At 42.6% G+C, this 20,347-nt stretch overlaps 1 protein-coding gene across 9 annotated transcripts in view; it reads left to right on the top strand.

The window, feature by feature from the left end:
- Window positions 1–10,532, top strand: part of RACGAP1 (Rac GTPase activating protein 1) — a 35,912-nt gene extending 25,380 nt beyond the window's left edge. For 8 of the 9 annotated variants that reach the window (XM_069489558.1, XM_069489560.1, XM_069489559.1 and 5 more), the window contains 11 exons: window positions 445–525; window positions 929–1,046; window positions 1,409–1,539; window positions 2,036–2,200; window positions 3,768–3,863; window positions 3,950–4,148; window positions 6,645–6,750; window positions 6,920–7,052; window positions 7,174–7,309; window positions 8,925–9,033; window positions 9,350–10,532. In XM_069489558.1, the coding sequence (XP_069345659.1) occupies window positions 445–525; window positions 929–1,046; window positions 1,409–1,539; window positions 2,036–2,200; window positions 3,768–3,863; window positions 3,950–4,148; window positions 6,645–6,750; window positions 6,920–7,052; window positions 7,174–7,309; window positions 8,925–9,033; window positions 9,350–9,425 (1,350 nt within the window). In that variant the 3' untranslated portion in view covers window positions 9,426–10,532. The remainder of the gene's footprint in view (window positions 1–444; window positions 526–928; window positions 1,047–1,408; window positions 1,540–2,035; window positions 2,201–3,767; window positions 3,864–3,949; window positions 4,149–6,644; window positions 6,751–6,919; window positions 7,053–7,173; window positions 7,310–8,924; window positions 9,034–9,349) is intronic. The other variant, XM_069489553.1, reaches the window with a different exon arrangement.
- Window positions 10,533–20,347: the final 9,815 nt, after the last annotated feature.

The raw sequence follows: 20,347 nt of genomic DNA, 5'->3' as shown, positions 1-20,347 counted from the left end.
CAGTTCATTCACACAGTAGAAAAGGATATACTTAAGTTTGTTTTCAGTTGTCATATGAATTTTTACACATGACTTTGTGCTCTAATATAAGTTTCAGATGAAATGTGTGTATAATGGGATATATAGAGATCTATCTGCAAGTGCTTGTTTAGGGTACTTAGTCTGTTTCCAGAGACTTCATGTCCTTAGATAGGATTACAGCTTTACTTTTTCTGGTGCTGTCATCTAAATTTCTCAGAAGCTTGCTCATTTTTTCTAGAGCGTTTTTGTGTTGGTACAACTTACTCTTCTTGTGGAAATGGGCAATGAGAGATTACATTGTTTGTTATTTACTGTAGCCCTGGTGTCTAGGATTTGCATCCAAGTTGTCTGATGGAATAATTTTATCTTCTGTGCTTTAGGTCTACTTGGCACTAAAGTTATTGGTCTTTGCTCTTTCTCTAGCGCTCTAATAGCCGACAATTTGTTGATGGTCCCCCTGGACCTGTAAAGAAAACTCGTTCCATTGGCTCCACAGTAGACCAGGTAAGAATAGTCAGGCCAAGAGAACTATGGTCTTGAACACACCAGAGATTAGGGGTCCCAAGCATTCAAACTCCTCTGAGTCAAAATTGCGGTATTGCTTTGAGATACATGTTTGGTGAGAGTTTTTCTGTATGAATGAGAGTTTTATCCATATGAATGAAATTAAGTAAACAACTGTCAGCTTTATGTTTGAATCTTAGTTACTTGTGTGTGTGTATATATGTATCCCTGCGACCTATATTTATATTCTTAAGTATGAGATTTCAGCTTAAGAGTGTTTTAGACTGGGATCTTAAGTCTTAATTAAGACTCAGAAATTTTTCACCCACTACAAAATACCCTATAGTGGAGGAAAATTTAAATTCTTTTGTTTGTCCTTCCCTCACTACTACTTTTGTTGCAGGGAAATGAATCCATAGTTGCAAAAACTACAGTGACTGTTCCCAATGATGGTGGGCCCATTGAAGCTGTGTCCACTATTGAGACTGTGCCATATTGGACCAGGAGCCGAAGGAAAACAGGTCCATTGCGTTTGTGACTAAATTGCTTGTATAAAACAACTGGTAAAATTTGGGAGAGTTGGTTCCTTAAAAGCCTCCTGAGGCAGGGATTGGATATATTGGGTAGTTTCTTACTGGTGCCTACTGAGGACCAGAGAACTGCTTGTGTCATGCTTTACCTTTGGAAAGCTGGCCTGCTCTGAGCCAGTAGTACATAACATTAGTTTTCCTTGAAACAGTTTTTATTTTTATTTTTAGCATAGTCGTATTCACTTCTGGTTTTGGTCACACATTACTGTTTATCAATTATATTGAAATTGGGGCCAAAATTCAGAAAGAACAGACCACTTAAGACACAAAGCTTAAAGTTGCTTGTTTCCTAGGTACTTTACAGCCTTGGAACAGTGACTCCACCCTGAGCAGCAGGCAGCTAGAGCCAAAAACTGAGACAGACAATGCAGGCACGCCACAGAATAATGGAGGGATGCGCCTGCATGACTTTGTCTCTAAGACGGTAAATCTGTGATTGCTCCTTCTTGTTTTGAGTGTGTATAATTTTTTAATGATGAAAATAATACATATCAGGAACAAACTTAAATACTTCAGTATTATAAAGGTAAATGTCAAATTTCCTTCCTTTTTCCAATCCCTGAGGCTCAGAGGAGTTAACTGACTTGTTTGAGCCTCATGTAAATGGCAGATTTAACATTCAGATTTTCTGACTCCTTTCTACAAATTCTTCCTACTACTACTACTGTACACTGCTACCTTCCAGCTGGATGATCTTAGGGGAGTTACTTAACCTCTTTTTTGCTTTTGTTTCTTCATCTTAAAATGAAGAAAACAAAACCTAATTTATAGGATTATTGTGAGAATTACATGAGTAAATATGTGTAAAGAGCTTAGAAAGTTTTTTTGGCACATACTAAGTGCTCAATAAATGTTGGTTGTTGATGATAATAATTTTCTAATTCATACCACTCTGTTCCATCTGCTCTGTTTTTTCCCAGGTTATTAAACCTGAATCCTGTGTTCCATGTGGGAAGCGGATAAAATTTGGCAAGCTCTCTCTGAAGTGTCGAGACTGTCGTGTGGTCTCTCATCCGGAGTGTCGGGACCGGTGTCCCCTTCCCTGCATTCCTACCCTGATAGGAACACCTGTCAAGATTGGAGAGGTATGACTTATGGGAGCCATCATTGTTTTATGGCTTCTTTATTAGCCTTTCAAAAGCTTAATATCAGTTTTTGTTCTAAAATTAATGATGCTAAATATATTTCCTTCCATGAATAATGAATAGAAATTGTAAAATGTTTACTTATAGCAGAGTCCTGGTTGGGGTTTATTTTTTTATTTTTGTTTTTATTTTTAAAAGAGATAGAGTCTTGCTCTATTGCCCAGGCTGGGGTGCAGTGGCTTGATTATAGCTCACTGCAACCTTGAACTCCCTGGGCTCAAGTGATCTTCCTACCTTAGCCTCCTGAGTAGCTGGGATTACATGTGCACACCACCATACCTGGCTAATTTTTAAATTTTCTGTAGAGATGGGGTCTTGCTATATTGTCCAGACTGGTCTCGAGCTCCTGGCCTCAGGTGATCCTTCTGCCTTGGTCTCTCAGAATGCTGGGGTTATAGGCATGAGCCCCTGCTCCTGGCCCTGTTTGGGTTTGTCTGTTTGTTTAATAGGCTTTCTAAACCAAATTCTTCTTTTCTCCTTTTCTCTTTGTCCTTTCCCTTTCTCCTTTCCTCCCCTTCCCTTCTCCTTATCTTCTCTCTCCTGTCCTGCCGCTCCCCATCCTATTCTATTTTGGAAAATTTCAAGCATATACAAAAGTAGCGAGATTGTTATAACTAACCTCGTGTTCCTATCACTTAAACTTCGGTGATTACTAATTCATGTCCATTCTTGCTTTATCAGTAGCCTCATCTCCTCCTCTCAACTCTGTCCTGTGAATTATTTTGAAGAAAATACCATCAATCATACAATTTGATCTATGAATATTCTTGCTCTTATGTTAGAGATATTCCATACTAGGCTATCAAGATTAAGTTGCTTATTTCTAAAAATCAGTTAAATCCATTAAGAAATCATTTATTATACAAGCAACATTAGCAAGAATCAAAACAAAATGACTGCGTACCCATCAGCAAATCAAATGTTATTTTCCCCTAATATTAGGAGTTCTTCTCTGTGCATATAAAGTTTTTATTTATTTATTTATTTTTGAGACAGAGTCTCACTTTGTTGCCCAGGCTAGAGTGAGTGCCGTGGCGTCAGCCTAGCTCACAGCAACCTCAAACTCCTGGGCTCAAGCAATCCTCCTGCCTCAGCCTCCCGAGTAGCTGGGACTACAGGCATGCGCCACTATGTCCGGCTAATTTTTCTATATATATTTTTAGTCGTCCATATAATTTCTTTCTATTTTTAGTAGAGACGGGGTCTCGCTCTTGCTCAGGCTGGTCTCGAACTCCTGACCTTGAGCGATCCATTCCAACAAGGAATAAGCTGGTGGTCTTATTCCTTGTTCATGTAAGAGTGTGGTATATATGATCATAAATCAGTCCTGGTGTGGTGGTAGGAAAAATAACCAAGAATCTCCGTTTTAACGTATGCTTTGTGACTAGGAACTCAAAAGCAGACATGATGTCCCAACCTAAGTATTAGTCTGGGGTGGTTCTTCATACCTGGTCTTTCCCCTGTTGGTCTAAGTGATGTAAATAATAATTTAAACCTCTTTTTTCAGGGAATGCTGGCAGATTTTGTGTCCCAGACTTCTCCAATGATCCCCTCCATTGTTGTCCACTGTGTAAATGAGATTGAGCAAAGAGGGCTGACTGAGGTAAGAGTCAACCCAGGAGAGGGTGAATTTGTTATTTGTGTTAATAATTAAGAGATTTTTAAATAAAGATATCATCTTGATGATAGACAGGCCTGTATAGGATCTCGGGCTGCGACCGAACAGTAAAAGAGCTGAAAGAGAAATTCCTCAGAGTGAAAAATGTACCCCTCCTCAGCAAAGTGGATGATATCCATGCTATCTGTAGCCTTCTAAAAGACTTCCTTCGAAACCTCAAAGAACCCCTTCTGACCTTTCGGCTAAACAAAGCTTTTATGGAAGCAGCAGGTAAGGGCAGATCTTGATACTTGAATGTGAGTTCCACCAGGGCAGGAATTTTTTTTACTCTTTATGGCTTTAGTTCTAGCCTTGTATGGTGCCTGAAACATAGTAGGTGCTCAAATAGTTTGATGGATGAATAACCGTATATATGTCCCCCCGACTGTCTTCTTCCTTACTAAATGGTATAGCATATTAACAGGTTTTTTGTTGCACTTGTGTTTTGGTCAAGTTTTAGGCTGTGCTTTTGAAGTTGCAACCATCTTTGATCTCTTTTCCTCACATGCCACATCTAATCCATTGTCAAAGCCTGTCAGCAGTCTTGTAAACTATATCTTAAATTTGATATTTGTCAAGAATGGTAGTGTAGGCCGGGCACCGTGGCTCACGCCTGTAATCCTAGCATTCTGGGAGGCTGAGGTGGGCTGATCGTTTGAGCTCAGTAGTTCGAGACCAGCCTGAGCAAGAGCGAGACCCCATCTCTACTAAAAAAATAGAAAGAAATTAGCTGGACAACTAAAAAATATATACATGTAAAAAATTAGCCGGGCATGGTGGTGCATGCCTATAGTCCCAGCTACTCGGGAGGCTGAGCAGGAGGAACGCTTGAGCCCAGGAGTTTGAGGTTGCTGTGAGCTAGGCTGACGCCATGGCACTCTAGCCTGGGCAACAGAGTGAGACTCCGTCTCAAAAAAAAAAAAAACAGAAAGAATGGTAGTGTTAAGTACTACCACCACTCTTGACATACTCTCACCCCAGAGTTTTATAAGAACCTACTGACCGATTGTCCTGTTTTTACTCATACCCTCTAATGTATGATCTTCATACAGGAGCTAGAGTAGTCCCTTTGAAATTTAAATTAGATGATGTTCCTTCTGTCCTCAGTATCCTCCATTGGTTTCCCATCACTTTCAGAATAAAGTCCATAGTTTTAAACATGGCCAAAAAGACCCTACATGATTTGGCTCCTGGTTATGTCTTCTTCAACATCATGTCTTTCTCTTTTTCTTTTTTTTTTTTGGAGATAGAGTCTTGCTCTGTCACCCCGGGTAGAGTGCAGTGGTGTCATCTTAGCTCACTGCAACCTCAAACTCCTGGGCTCAAGCAATCCTACTGCCTCAGCCTCCCAAGTAGCTGGGACTACAGGCGTATGCCATGATGCCCAGCTAATTTTTCTATGTTTAGTGGAGACAGAGTCTCACTCTTGCTCAGGCTTGTCTCAAACTCCTGAGCTTAAGTGATCCTCCCACCTCAGCCTCCCAGAGTGCTAGGATTACAGGCATGAACCACCATGCCCAGCCTCTCCAACATCATTTCAGTGAACACCCTTCCCTTCTTTCCCTCCTCTCCTGTTACACTGGAATTTTTGCATTTCTTAGGACATGCCAACCTTACTCCCTACCTTGAGGCCTTCACATTTGTTGTCTCAGCCTGGAATGCTCTTACACTAGATATCTGTGTGGTTTGCACCTTTATTTCTTTCAGGTTCCTCTTCAGATGTCTTTTGTTTTTTTTCCGACTCATGATTGGCACAGAACCTCTTCAGATAATTTGTCCTCAAGAACACCTTTTCTGACTACCTTGTCTAAATTAATGGCTCCCATTTCTTTCTATTTTCTTGCCTGCCTTATTTTCTTTATAATATGTATTACTCTACCTGACATGTATTTGCATTTATTTTTTTTATTTTTTTATTTTTGCCAATGACTGACCATGGAATGTATTTGCATTTTCTTTCTTTTTTTTTTTTTTTTGAGACAGAGTCTCACTTTGTTGCCCGGGCTAGAGTCAGTGCCGTGGCGTCAGCCTAGCTCACAGCAACCTCAAACTCCTGGGCTTAAGCGATCCTACTGCCTCAGCCTCCCGAGTGGCTGGGACTACAGACATGCACCACCATGCCCGGCTAATTTTTTCTCTATATATTTTTAGTTGGCCATATAATTTCTTTCTATTTTTAGTAGAGACGGGGTCTCGCTCTTGCTCAGGCTGGTCTCGAACTCCTGACCTCGAGCGATCCACCCACCTCGGCCTCCCAGAGTGCTAGGATTACAGGTGTGAGCCACCGCGCCTGGCCTGTATTTGCATTTTGACTAACTCCTCCAATAGAATGTCTGTACCATAAGGCAAGGACTTTGTTTACTTCTGCTTTATCCTCAGCACTTAGAATAGTACCTGGCACCTAGTAGGCCCTTAAATATGTTTTATAAATGAATACCCTCTTGATGATTGTAGTCATTGCAATTGTATGCTTGTCTTCCTAGCATATGGGTTGCCAGCTGCTTTCTCTAACTGCAAGGGCTGATTTTTTAAAAAGTTCTGACTTCTAATATTGAGCTGTTGGCCAGTATCCTGCTTGTTAATGAAACTAGAGTCTGATGCAGTCATGAATCTAATCAGAAGTTGCAGAAGCTTACTGTATAGATGAGACTTTGGGGTCGATTACTTGGAAGCCTGCTGTCAAGGGAAAGAAGTCTAGGCCTCTTGGTGCTTTCCTTTCATTTACAGAAATTACAGATGAAGACAACAGCATAGCTGCCATGTACCAGGCTGTTGGTGAACTGCCCCAGGCCAACAGGGACACATTAGCTTTCCTCATGATTCACTTGCAGAGGTGAGTACAGCAGAAACTTGTTCTGGGAGTTAGGGAATTTTCCAAGGGGAAGATAATGTGGGTTGGGTGTTAGGAGTATGAGAGGTGAATTGTTTTTTTCTAGAATTTATACTTTGGTCTGCATTTAAGTAGAGGAGCAAGTCTTCTAATTTAATACTCTTTTGTTTAGAGTGGCTCTGAGTCCACATACTAAAATGGATATTGCCAATCTTGCCAAAGTCTTTGGCCCTACAATAGTTGCCCATGCTGTGTCTAATCCAGACCCAGTGACAATGTTACAGGACATCAAGCGCCAACCTAAGGTAGATGTCTGTGCGTGTGTGTGTGTGTGTGTGTATCATATATATGAACTTGTGTGACTTGATAACTTGAGACATAAGCCCTGAGCTTTGGAAGTTTGCTAACATATTTGGTGGCTTTTAGGTGGTAGAGCGCCTGCTTTCATTGCCCCTAGAATACTGGAGTCAGTTCATGATGGTGGAGCAAGAGAACATTGACCCCCTGCATGTCATTGAAAACTCAAATGCCTTTTCAACACCACAGACACCAGATATTAAAGGTAAGGCTTAAGTTGTGCTTCTTCAGAAACTTGATTCTTTCTTTAGTTTTAGTGATGTGTCCTCTCCCTGCGTTTGATGGAGCTGTTTGAAATTCGTATTCTTCAATAAAAGTTAAATTTATTTTCAAAATTCCAAAATTAAAGGAAAATTTGTATTATTCTATCATCCTAATATATTTTTTGCACTTTTCCACGTTCTCCTTTCTTTACCCATATGGGTATATATTTTTTATATAGATATGATAGTTTAGGTGTAATTTGTTCTTATTTCACTTAGCATATTGTGAGGATTTTTTGGGTTACTATATAATCTTATTTATCATTTTTATGATTGTAAACTATAATTTATTTAAATGTTCTATTAGGTATTAAAGTTATTTTTCATAATTACAAATAATGCTGTAACGCACATTATATTAATATGTACATACCCTTCCCCCTCGTTGATTAAATTCCCAAGAGTCGAAATCACTGAATTAAAGGGTTTGAACATTTTTATGGTTTTTGATAATGTTTTGCCAACTTGATTTCTTAAAGGTATTTGCCAGTTTTTATTGCCACCAACAATTTTGTATGAATGGGCTGGTTTCATTCCAACCTTACTGGTATTAGAGACTCATTCTTTCATTTTCTCAAATCCCTTTTTTTTTTTTTTTTGAGACAGGGCCTCACTCTGTCAACCAGGATGGAGCGCAGTGGCATGATCATAGCTCACTGTAACCTGGAATTCCTGGGCTCAAGTGATCCTTCCATGTCCGTCTACTGAGTAGTTAGGACTACGGGCATACACCACCATGCCCAACTAATTTTTTTTTTTTTTTTGAGACAGAGTCTCACTTTGTTGCCCGGGCTAGAGTGAGTGCCGTGGCGTCAGCCTAGCTCACAGCAACCTCAAACTCCTGGGCTCAAGCGATCCTACTGCCTCAGCCTCTTAAGTAGCTGGGACTACAGGCACGCGCCACCATGCCCGGCTAATTTTTTCTATATATATTTTAGTTGTCCATATAATTTCTTTCTATTTTTAGTAGAGACGGGGTCTCGCTCTTGCTCAGGCTGGTCTTGAACTCCTGACCTTGAGCGATCCACCCTCCTCGGCCTCCCAGAGTGCTAGGATTACAGGCGTGAGCCACCGCGCCCGGCCCCAACTAATTTTTAAAAATGTTTTATAGAGACAGGGTCTCATTATGTTGCCTAGTCTGGTCTTGAACTCCTGGCCTCAACTAATCTTTCTGCCTTGTCCTCCCAAAGTGCTGAGATTATAGGTGTGAGCCACCAAGCCTGGCCTCAAATTCCTTTTTAAGGGAGCATATTGTTTTTTCTAGTATAGATAAAAGTCAAATGTTTAAATGTGGGAGTTATGAAGGTTGGAGTTAGAGAATGGCCTAAATCAAGAAGTAAACTACTCAGCTATTCATTGAGTAGTTAGCTGCCTGCATAGTTCAAAAGATATACTAATGTGTTACAAATGATGACAAAAATGATCTCTGGGACTTTACTAGGTGTCTAACCTTAGCTCTTAACTGCTTCAGAGGATAGTCAGCTTAAAACTGACCATCTAAAAGGATGCTTTCTTTCCCCCCTCTCTTTTTAAATTATGTCTGAACTTTGACTGAAGTGAGTTTACTGGGGCCGGTAACCACTCCTGAGCATCAGCTTCTCAAGACTCCTTCATCTAGCTCCCTGTCGCAGAGAGTCCGCTCCACCCTCAGCAAGAACACTCCCAGGTATTCAAAATTAGCCTTCTTAGGAAATAAAAAAATGACTGCTTCCTTAGACTTCTTTCCTATCATATTGAAAAATTGATTTAGATTTTAGCTAGCAGCTAGACTTTAAAAGGGAACTTGGAACCGTAAGGATCCTTTCTTTAAAAAGGGTCTAAGAGCTTTTACTATTTTCGTCTCTCATTTCAGGTGACTACGAGTACCTTACAAAATAGTTAGCTAGGGTTTCCTACTTCTAGTGGGTTATATCAAGTAATATTATTGTTTATTCACCATTTTGTATGTAATATTTTTCCAGTTCATTCTCTTTTTTTTGTAGATTTGGGAGCAAAAGCAAGTCTGCCACCAATCTAGGACGACAAGGCAACTTTTTTGCTTCTCCAATGCTTAAGTAAAGCCACATCTGCCTGTTAATTCCCAGCATTGACCGACTGTAAGAAAGGATACACCTGTACTTTCAGCTCTGCTGCCTCCTGTACTTACTATTACTTTTAGCATTCTCCAGGCTTTTAATCAAGTTTAACTGTGCAAAAGGGTTTTATTAAAGCTATATATATCTCCCTCTCCTTCTCTTTAAGTAACATAATATCAGCACCCTTATACTGGTCATTGTTGGGAACTTTTAGATGGGAGATCTTTCCATGGGTAGAACGGGTAGTATGGAATTTGTTGGGATTCTTTTTGGAGCAGGGGTGTATCCCTTTGGCTTAAAGCCAGATGCTGCTCATGGAATGACCTTTCTCTGATATCATTTGGAACTGATTTCCATGAGACAATGACCGAAACCCCTCCTCTCTGGTAAGACTGACTTGTCTCAGGGTGGGAAGTGGGAAGGCAGGTTAAAGAAAGGGTTGGACAGAGGATTTAGGAGGGCTCCTTCTGAGAACTCAGAAGTTCCCCTTCCTCCATTATGAATTGAGCTACATAGAATGGAGGCTTCATAAAAATGGGATAGGTTGATAATGGAACTAGCAGTGGGAGTATGCTTAGCTTTAATTTGGATTGATTAGATCTTAATAGTGTTAAGTGGCACAACCTTATAAATGTGATAGTACAGCTTGTATTTATCTCTGATGGACTACTGGCTAGATTTTGGGTTTGATTGGTGTCTAAACCAGTTTGTTCATCTAAAGTTGAATTCATTCTGATGCTTGACTTCCCCCACCAACCTTGTCCAGTGGAGCCCTACTTCTAAAAGGTCAGTATGTCTATTTGGCATCCCAACTAACAATTAAGAGTAGGCTGTAAGGGAAGATTGTCAATATTTCATGTGGTAAGAAAAGCCACAGTCATTTTGTCTTTGCACTTTGGATGCTGAAATTTTCCCATGGAACATAGCCACATCTAGATAAATGTGAGCGTTTTCTTCTATTAGAATTATTCTCAATGTCTGTAAAAATGGTTTTCTTCTATAGAATTTTTCTCAACTTGTACTGACCCATGTCTGTAAAACACGTTTGGAATGATATTTGGAAAAAAGTAAATAGACGTTTCAAAATGAACACAAAGTTGGTTTTCTTGTCCTGGAAGGTAACCTTCAATGCTTTTTAGAAAATATTTCCCTTCAAAGTGTCTTGAGTCTGTTGTTCATCTCCATTTCCCAAACTCTGGACAGCCCCCTCAACCTTACCACCACTAGGAGTTTGTCTCTTCATTTCTTTGTCCAAACTGGAACCCTAGATTTTTCTTTCGTTTTTTATTTTACTTTATTTTTTTTTTTGAGACAGGTCTCGCTCTGTCACAGGAGCTAGAGTATGGTGGCATCAGCCTAGCTCACAGAAACCTCAAACTCCTCGGCTCAGGCGATCCTCCTGCCCCAGCCTCCCGAGTAGCTGAGACTAGAGGAGTAGGCCACCACATCCAACTAATTTTTTCTATTTTTAGTAGAGATGGGATCTCGGTTTTGCTTAGGTGGGTCTCGAACTCCTGACCTCAAGCAATTCTCCCACCTTGGCCTCCCAGAGTGCTAGGATTACAACAGGCTTAACCCACCGTGCCTGGCCAGGAATCCCTAGGTTTATCCTATCCCTGTAATCTTGTTTGAAGGAACAGTCCCATGTTGCTTAATGAAAGGGATACATTCTGAGAAACACAATGTTAAGTGATTTCAATGTGTAAACATCAGAGCGTATTTATACAAACCTACTTGGTATAGTATAGCCTACTACACACCTAGGCTGTAGCCTATTGCTCCTAGGCTACAGACCTGTATAGACTGTTACTGTACTGAATACTGTAGGCAGTTTTAACACCATGGTAAGTATTTGTGTATCTAAACATAGAAAAGGTACAGTAAAAATATAGTATTATAATCTTACGGGACCACTGTTGTATATGGGATCCTTTGTTTACTGAAACATCATTTTGCGGTGCATGACTATACTTTAAACAAAAAACAAGTCTCTAGGGACCAGAATGATACAGATTAAAAAAAAAAAAAGAGTTTACATCTGGCTGCCTGACTGCCTGGAACATCTTTCACTGCTGGAAGTGACTCTGGAGTGAGCTGGGATGATTAACTGAGGGCACCTGCATTTGGAACTCTGAAGCTGGTGAACAGAATGTATCTGAGATTGAACGTAAACAGTTGCAGGCTTAATATGTAACCGTGGAGAGAGGAGGCAACCTACTGGCTTTTTTCCCAGGAGGGGGCAGCTCTCACAGCAGGGCCCATATGCCTCAGCAAATTGACAGAGGATGGGTCCCATACCCCCCTTCACACACATGCCTACTATGCTTTATTTTTTTAAACTCTGTCCTAGATGCTACCTCTTTTCTTGTCTTTGCAAACCTAGTGTTGGCCTGGTTCCATATTTGCTGTTCTGTAGTATCTCCCCAAGGTGCCTTTTAAGTCACTAGTGTAGAGGAAGCAAATGGATTGTGTAATGTTAGTGAAAGTAAGACTACCCTATGCAGGAACTGATGGTCTATTAACGAAAGGAAATGGTCCTTTGTGTGAAAAGTTGGCAGCCATTTGCTTAGTTTTTGGTCTAAGCCAAGAGACCTTAGCCATGAAAATAATTCCAATATTAGCAAAAGGAAATATGTACCCACCTTCAACTTCTTTAATAGTACTTCATGTGGTGGCTCATGCCTGTAATCCTAGCACTCTAGGAGGCCAAGGTGGGAGGATCGCTTGAGGTCAGGAGTTCAGACCAGCCTGAGCAAGAGTGAGACCCTGTCTCTACAAAACAAAGAAAAATGAGCTGCTTCCTGTAGGCCCAGCTACTCAGGAGGCTGAGGCAGGAGGATTGCTTGAGCCCAGGAATTTGAGGTTGCAGTGAGCTATGATGATTTCACTGCACTCTAGCTGGGGCAATAGAGTGAGACTGTGTCTCAAAAAAAAAAAAAAAAATAGATACTTCATGTGAAATAGCTTGACTTTCAATTATATTTCCTTGGTATGAAAGATATGGAAAGGGGTTCAGTGCTTTGGAGTGGCTGTCACCCCCATCTTTTACTCCTAACCCTTCTGACACTGCCTCTTACTCTGCCTTTAATGCAGTTTAGCTTTATTCCGTTTGCTAATAAATTGAATCTTTAGAATCTTTAAATTGTGGTGTTTACTTCCATTCTCCTCAATCTCTGTAGGAGTAACTATTTGGGTTTATTACTGGTGTATGATTTCACCTTCCTCAAGAAGGTAAAAAAAATTTTTTTTTGAGTCCTAGGTAGAATGCCGTGGTGTCATAATAGCTCACTGCAGGCTCAAACTCCTGGGCTCAAGCGATCCTCCTGCCTCAGCCTCCCAAGTACCTGGGACTATAGGCACATACCACCACACCTGGCTAATTTTTTCTATTTTTGGTAGAGACTGGGTCTCACTCATGCTCAGGCTGGTCTCCAACTCCTCACCTCAAGTGATCCTCCTGCTTTGGCCTCTTAGAGTGCTAGGATGACAACAGCCTTGAGCCAGCACGTCCGGCCAAGAAGGTGAATTCTTTGCTTGCAGAGACAGAAGGCAAGAATGCGTCTGAGTTTCACTTAGAGAACTTTTAGGGTACACAACTGATTAACAGGAGAAAGAATAGTCATTTTTGCCTGTGAACTGAACCTGTAGCATTGAAAGGGGTCTTGTATTAAATTCATGCCTAAATTTTTAGCACAAAATGACAAGGAAAGCTGACTGAGTACAGGGAGTAAAGATAGCAGGCTTGCTATTTTTTTTTTTTTTTTTTTTTTTTTTTTGTTGAGACAGAGTCTCACTTTGTTGCCCAGGCTAGAGTGAGTGCCGTGGCGTCAGCTTAGCTCACAGCAACCTCAGACTCCTGGGCTTAAGCGATCCTACTGCCTCAGCCTCCCAAGTAGCTGGGACTACAGGCATGCGCCACTATGCCCGGCTAATTTTTTCTATATAGATTTTTAGTTGTCCATATAATGTCTTTCTATTTTTAGTAGAGACGGGGTCTCGCTCAGGCTGGTCTCGAACTCCTGACCTTGAGCAATCCACCCGCCTCGGCCTCCCAGAGTGCTAGGATTACAGGCGTGAGCCACCGCGCCCGGCCTAGGCTTGCTATTTTTGTTTCATTATGGTAGGGCCTACCTGCTCACCTATCTAGCTTCAGATGGATAGATACATACATATACATACACATACTGTATGTGATTTCCTATTGGAAAAGCATTTGGGGACCCCACTGCTGTGCATGGCATGCCAAATGGTTCTTTCAGTCATGCATTACCTTTTCTTAGGCTCTCAGCGTGAGCAGGGAAAGAGCTGGTGTGGAAGCCCAGATCTGAGAAGTGAAAGTGGCTCAAGAGTTCGGTGTTCAGTTTGGCACAGCTCACACAGTAGGTTCTCAATCAGTATGCTGTGATGATAGTCTTGGTGATGATTCAGGTTTTTGCCACTGGTGTGAAAAGCTTTTAGCATGCAGAGTTGGGACATGTTAGCCATTGTGCTTTTAGTGTAAACAGGGTTTAGAGAACGGCCACTTAACCTAAGAACTTAGTAATTTTTTTTAATGTGTTCCTTGTGCCTGATGTATTTTGTAAATAAGTGAAGACGCCAGGCCAGGAGGTCCCTAACTTGTGTGATTTATTAGACACTGGTTCTCAAAGCTGTATTTGTTGATGGTTTCTATTCACGAAGTCAGGCAGAAGGCAGCTTGACGTCACCAGGAATAACCTTGTAATGTGTGGGAGCTTTGTCCTCAGCAGTCGTGTGGGTTGGGGAAGGAGGCCACTTTTCAGGGACTCATAGTTGGAAGCAGGAATTTTTCCTTTTGTCTACCTTCTCCCTCTGTAACTCTTGCCAGGCTTCATTTAGCTGCATTGTTTTTTATACAGCCTTCCTCGCATATCTCACACAGTTGGGCACCATCTGTGTGCTAGGCTCAGACACATGTAAATGGATATTTAGACTTCTAATAAAGCACTTGCCAGTTAATATCTTCTCTGGTCATCACTGAAGATGGAATTAAGAAGTGATTCCCCATAAAGCCTCTAGGAAATTTAATATGATAATTTACCATATACAGAGTGCTTTCATTTATCATCTTGCTGGATCTCACCTCACCCATGTGAGGTGGGTAGGAAAGGTGATGCTATCCCAATTGACATTCAGAAAGATGATTTGGCTCAAATTCCCAACTAATGTGTAGTTTTCCTGGGGTTAGAACCTGGGAATTACAGTTCTTAGCCTGGAGGTCAGTCATGGTGCTTGTTATTTCAGACTTCTATAGCTTTATAGACCTGTTAATGTGTTATTAGGTACCTAAATGCTAGTAAATGGCCTTTGCTTAGAGCCACTGTTACTTGTAGCCCATGCAAGGAAATGTCTTTTTCTTCTGCTAAGTGAGCAACTATAAAATAAGCAAAGCTGTGGAGAGAAATGATTGTTTATATTTCAGGAGTTCTCCCCGTTATTGTACTAACTTTTGTTAAGTCACACCCAGTATAGAGCTGTATATTCCACTGAGGATAGTACATATGTAGATGTAGTTACGCACTTTCAATAGATCACCCAGAAAGAGCAGGGAGGCCCAGACTCTTGTGGAAGGCATTTGGGACAGAATTTCCTAGTGGTTGGGTTATTGTCTGGCAGAATGGAAGTCCTGGGCTTGTGATCCAGGGCTGTTTTCTGTGTGGAAGGAGGAAGGTGAGCTGTGTGAGTGCTTGAGGTTGCTCCTAGTGGTAGTCTGTTCTCAGGCCATCCACCCATGTGCATTGTGTGTGCTCTGAAGCTTAAAGCCAAGGACAGGCAAGTCTCTGAGCCAAAGCCATCAGCCTGCTTCTAGAAATGTGTCAGCGGATTAACTTATTGGCTTCCCTCCTGAGTGGCATTAGCTCTCACCCTGTCTCATGTTCACCATCTGGCTTTTGAGTAAGAAGTCTTCAAGTGATCTCTCTTCAGCAGCCTGCTCAGTGCCAGGGCTTTCCGAGGGCTGTTCAGCTTTCTCCCTCATCAACCCTGGGGCACATTGCGCTCCAAAAAGAGGTAGTCTATGTGTTGTGTCCACACACAGCATACTTGGGATCAGAATACTTTATACCTCAGAGGAAAAAAAACAGCTCAAAGGTGAATGAGTCTGGGTGGTTAGTGGCCTGAAGTCTTTTTGTTGTCAAAACTAACAAGTGGATCTGTCCTTAGGTTACTTGTTTTTTTCCTCCCTAGGGCTAGAATCACAAGGAACTTAGGTTAGTTTTTGAAATCGAATTGCTTGTACCATAGAGAAAGCTCTTTCTGCCTGTGATAGTTTGTCCAGATTTTATTAGAGGGAAGGATTCAAAGGGGCTGAGATTTTTTTCCCTCATTGGAAAGTAAAGCCTAGGGGTGGAGGTGTTTAACTGAACTACCTCCCCTCCTCCTAGGGAGCTAGCTGCTTTCTCCTCCTGGGTTAATATACATTGAATGGGGCTAAATGCTTGATGCTTCTGGACAGAGTCCAGCCCCTCAGCAGAGCAGCCGCACTGTGGAGATACAGCTGCTGGCATTAAAGGGCTAAGCCCTTTCCAGCTGCTTTTCTCTAAAGGGAACTGCCTGCAGTCGGCAGCTTAAGGGAGCTGTCTTAGCCAGATTAGGAGGAAATGACTAATCTCTGCATCTTCTCATGACACTGCTCTGGAGGCTCTAGGGAAAATAACCCAGTGGGATGGGAAGTAGTTGGATAATGGTATTGGAGTGCTAGCCTATTATCTCCTCAAAATTGTGGTCCCAGCTTGGTGTGGTCTATGTTTTCTGTTTCCTCCATGAAAAAAGTGGGCTTTTCTCCCCTGGCACTGAGGGAGAGGAGATATTCACTCTGTGGGGTGGCCTGAGTAGTTAAAATCTGGTGTAGCAATAGATGTGTGGAGTTGACAGCATATGAGAGCAATGGTATACATTCCCCCTAAGAGGAAGGAAGGAGAGAAGACTTGAGACCCTCTAATATGGATCCTACTTTGGTCTTCCATTCCTCTTTTCATTAAAACTCAAAGGCCGGACACAGTGCCTCACGCCTATAATCCTAGCACTTTGGGAGGCTGAGGCGGGAGGATTGCTTGAGCTCAGGAGTTCAAGACCGGCCTGAGCAGGAGTGAGGCCCTGTCTCTACAAAAAAGTAGAAAACTTAGCCGGGCATGGTGGCACACGCCTGTAGTCCCACCTACTCTGGAGGCTGAGGCAGGAGGATCGCTTGAGCTCTGGAGTTTGAAGTTGCTGTGAGTTATCATGATGCCACTGCACTGTACCCCGGGCAACAGAGTGAGACCTTGTCTCAGAAAACAGAAAAAAAATTTTAAAAGTCAATTTAAAGAGCCAAGATTTAAGGGAGAAATGATTATTTCATTGATTACAACATGTGCTTTAAAAATATATTATTAATATCTCTGAGAACCGGGACATCTTATAATCAATGGCATCTTACAAATATAATACAGTGTTTTTTCTTTCTTAGTGGCTCATAAAGTAGTGGTGCATCTCATAACCAAGGTCTGGGTTTGAAGTGTTAACTATTCACATGAGAGGCTGTTGGCTGGACTATATGTGCAGGCCAAGGAACATGCTACTTTGCTGTGGTCAAAGAGGTATTAAAACAGGGAGTTCAGGTCTGGAGGGAAGCTGCAGTAAGGGAAAAGCAGAGAAAACAAGGCTCAGCCCAAGACACCTGGCATGAAGAAGCAGACAAGCAATGTGTAGGGATAGGATCAAAATCTGTCCCAGTCATGACCCCCGGGAGCTATTACATGTAAGTCCTGAATGAGGGGAGGAGGGAAAAAGGCATTGTGAATCAGTGGTGGTATGACCAAAACAACAGTACATCCTGATGGAGGTCAGAGTGCTTTAACACTGCAGTCCCCAACCCCTGGGCCGTGGCCTGTGAGGAAACAGGCTGTGTATCACCGCCTGAGCTCCGAACCACACCCTCACATCCATGACACCCGCCCCCCATCCCCAGTCTGTGGAAAAATTATCTTCCATGAAACCGGCCCCAGTGCCAAAAAGGTTGGGGACCATTGTGACACCTGAGAGATTAGAGGTGTTAGACATTCTGTTTGGGCAGGGGGTTGGGAATGTTTGTTGCAATCCTTTGTCCAATTTGCTCACCCAATCCAGAATATCAGAGGAAGGTCTTTCCTCCCTTTAAGGTAGAAGGCTGTGATTTGGGGACCAACCAAAAAAAGGAAGCCTATCTCACAGGACAGAGAATAAAGATAAGGAACCTACTGCCCTGAAATGAAAAGTAGACTAAAAAAAATACAGTTTTGCTTAAGAAGGTCTTCCTGTTCAGACAGGTGTTCAAATAACTGTGACGTAATGTGTTTGGTGTGAGGATAGAGGTGGGCACAGTGCTGTGAGAGGAACTCAGAGGATAGCGGGAGCTGAAGGCTTAGAGAGCCTCAGAGGTTATGACAAAGCTGGAGCGCAGGATGAGTACGGCAGCTAGGGGGAACCAGAAGTATATTCCCAGGCAGAGGAAGCATCTCCAGCCTGTTGCTCCAGAACTGGACACCCCAACTGCTGGCCTGGCCTCTTCTCTTATCGGTGGGCTGGTCCTTGTTCCATCTGTCCATGGGGGGAGAGTGCTAGTTATTGATCCCTGCCTCTGTCTCTGGCCTCCTCCACTTCAAGCTTGGGCTATAGCTGTTCCTTTATCTGCCTTAATCAGAGCTCTGAAACATTGTTTTTCAGTTCCCCCCTTTCTGCTAATTAACCACAGCCTATTAATTAGTGCCATTGGACTCCCCACTCCCATGAACCCCATTCACTAACCATGCCTCACCTCCCCAGCTTTTGCTAAATATGTGACTGTGCCTTAGTGTAGCTGCCTCTCCCTGAGAAGTGATTACAGATCTTGGCTGTACTGACCCCCTGCCACAGCTGCCCAGAGTGGCCACAGCTTGGCCGGATGCTTCATCTTGATTAGCCCTTAACTTCTTCCCTCCCTTCCTCCCTCCCTGTCTTCCTCTTTGACATTGCGGGGGCACAAAGCTGTATGCTAAAATCTCTCTTAATATCAAACATCAAGCTCTTTTTTCCTCAGACCTGTTTCCTGCATTCCCTGGTGCTGCTTGGGTCATGGAGACAGTGCTGTGGGGCCAGAGGGACTGAGGCGATCCCCTCCCCTGACCTAGTGGATTCTCCCACCAAAACCCAGATCAGCTTGTTCCTGATCACTTGACCTCATTATAGATCATGGTGATTTTGGTCTGTGGTACCCCTTTAACCCTCAGCCCTGATGTTAGTTCCCTTTTTGTTTACTTGGTTTTCATGTGAAATTCCAAGTCCTCAAGTCCCAAGTCCCCTGCTTCTTTTCACCCCGTTCCCACCCCAACCAGCCTTGTCACCCTTATTCCCTGAATCTCCCCAAACCAACTCTCCCAGCTGTGATCACTTCAGTGCTCCATTTCTCTGTTCTGAGGAGGCACTTATTTCTGTTCCTTGTGTTTTAATTCTTGATGACTCTTTCCTCTGGGATTCTCCTCTTTCCCCAAACACACACACTCTCCCCTTAGCTCAAGCTAAGCCTGGGGTATGTGAAAGAAGTGATCCCTTCTTTAGATAGCCCAGGCCTCTTTAGAAACTGCAGGGGAAGCAGCTAAGCTCGTGGTAGATATAATACATTCTACCTTGATGATGATGGTGGTAAAATTAGCTACCAATGATTGAGATCTGCCTATATGTCAGGCGTGGTACTAAACACATCTCACATAGCTCTTCCAGCACCCTGTTGATTATACTCCATTTTCCAGACGAGGAAGGTGAGGCTTAGGATCCCTAAGTAACTTGCTCAAGTTCACATAGGTAGTAAGTGCCTAACTTGTATTTGACGTATTATTACGTAGTATTCTACGTTTATCTAGGTTTTTCTTTCTTTTTTAAAAAACTTTAGTCCACAGAATCCTTTGGGTCAAAGTGATTTTCTTTGGAAAGTGAAAGTCTCTGGATCACTGTGTTGCTCCTCCTCCTCCCATAGTCCCAGGAGACCAAATGTGTCTCAGAGCCTGGCCCCTTCTGGGCTTTTCTCCTTGGCACAGTATGGTCCTATATCAGGTCTGTCCTCTTTATACCTGAGGTAGCAGGTTAAAGATGAGCAGTGGGGATGGGAAGCAGGGGAAGCGATCGCCTAGGCTCTGAGCTCAGCATCATCTGCTCCTGCTAAGACAATCATCAACATAAAAGGCTAATTGTATTAATCACCAAGGCACCAGTCCTGAGTCCCCCTCCCTTTCGGGAGAATTATGAATTGCAATTGCAGATGGCTCCACTGATTGAAGGCAGTGCTCAGCAGGGAGAAGGGTCAGATCAGATTACACACCATTAATTAAAAACTTCCCCTGACAAACGGGAGGAAGGGAATACACACCAAGAGCTGGCCTGGTTGGGTCTCTGTCCTCCCCATGCCCCCTGCCCTGCCACAAACCCAGGGGCTGTGATGATGAAGCCTGCTTCCCCTAGCTGGAACCACTGAGATTCAGCTCCCCAGAGGCCAGCCCTTCCCTCATCTAAACAGATGGCCTGCTGTCCTATTAAAGGGCTCCAGAGGAGGAAAAGCTAACCTTTGGTTACTTATTTCCACGTCTAACCTTCGATGCTCTGCAGGTTCTAACCTAATTCCTCACTTCTCAAGCTTATTTCCTCTTGCTCTATCCTGACAGAAAACAGCTTTAAAGAACTATTCATGAAAATGGCCCCCCAGTTTTCTCTTCAGGCAACCACCTTACCCTTTTGGCCCATAAGTTCCTGGGGCAGACGTCATGGAGCCTGCTTTGGGATAGTGGATGGAGACTCAAACGTCTGGCTCTGCACCCTCTTCTCAGCCTCTGCTTGGAAGCACAGGCTTCTCAGCTGCTGTCATTTTGGCTTATTTGGAGTTGTAACTCCTGAATTTTCATC

Source organism: Eulemur rufifrons, chromosome 16, assembly GCF_041146395.1.
Source record: "Eulemur rufifrons isolate Redbay chromosome 16, OSU_ERuf_1, whole genome shotgun sequence".
NCBI lineage: Eukaryota > Metazoa > Chordata > Mammalia > Primates > Lemuridae > Eulemur > Eulemur rufifrons.
The sequence above is the reverse complement of the archived record's forward strand: the minus strand, read 5'-3'. Positions and strand labels throughout refer to the sequence as shown.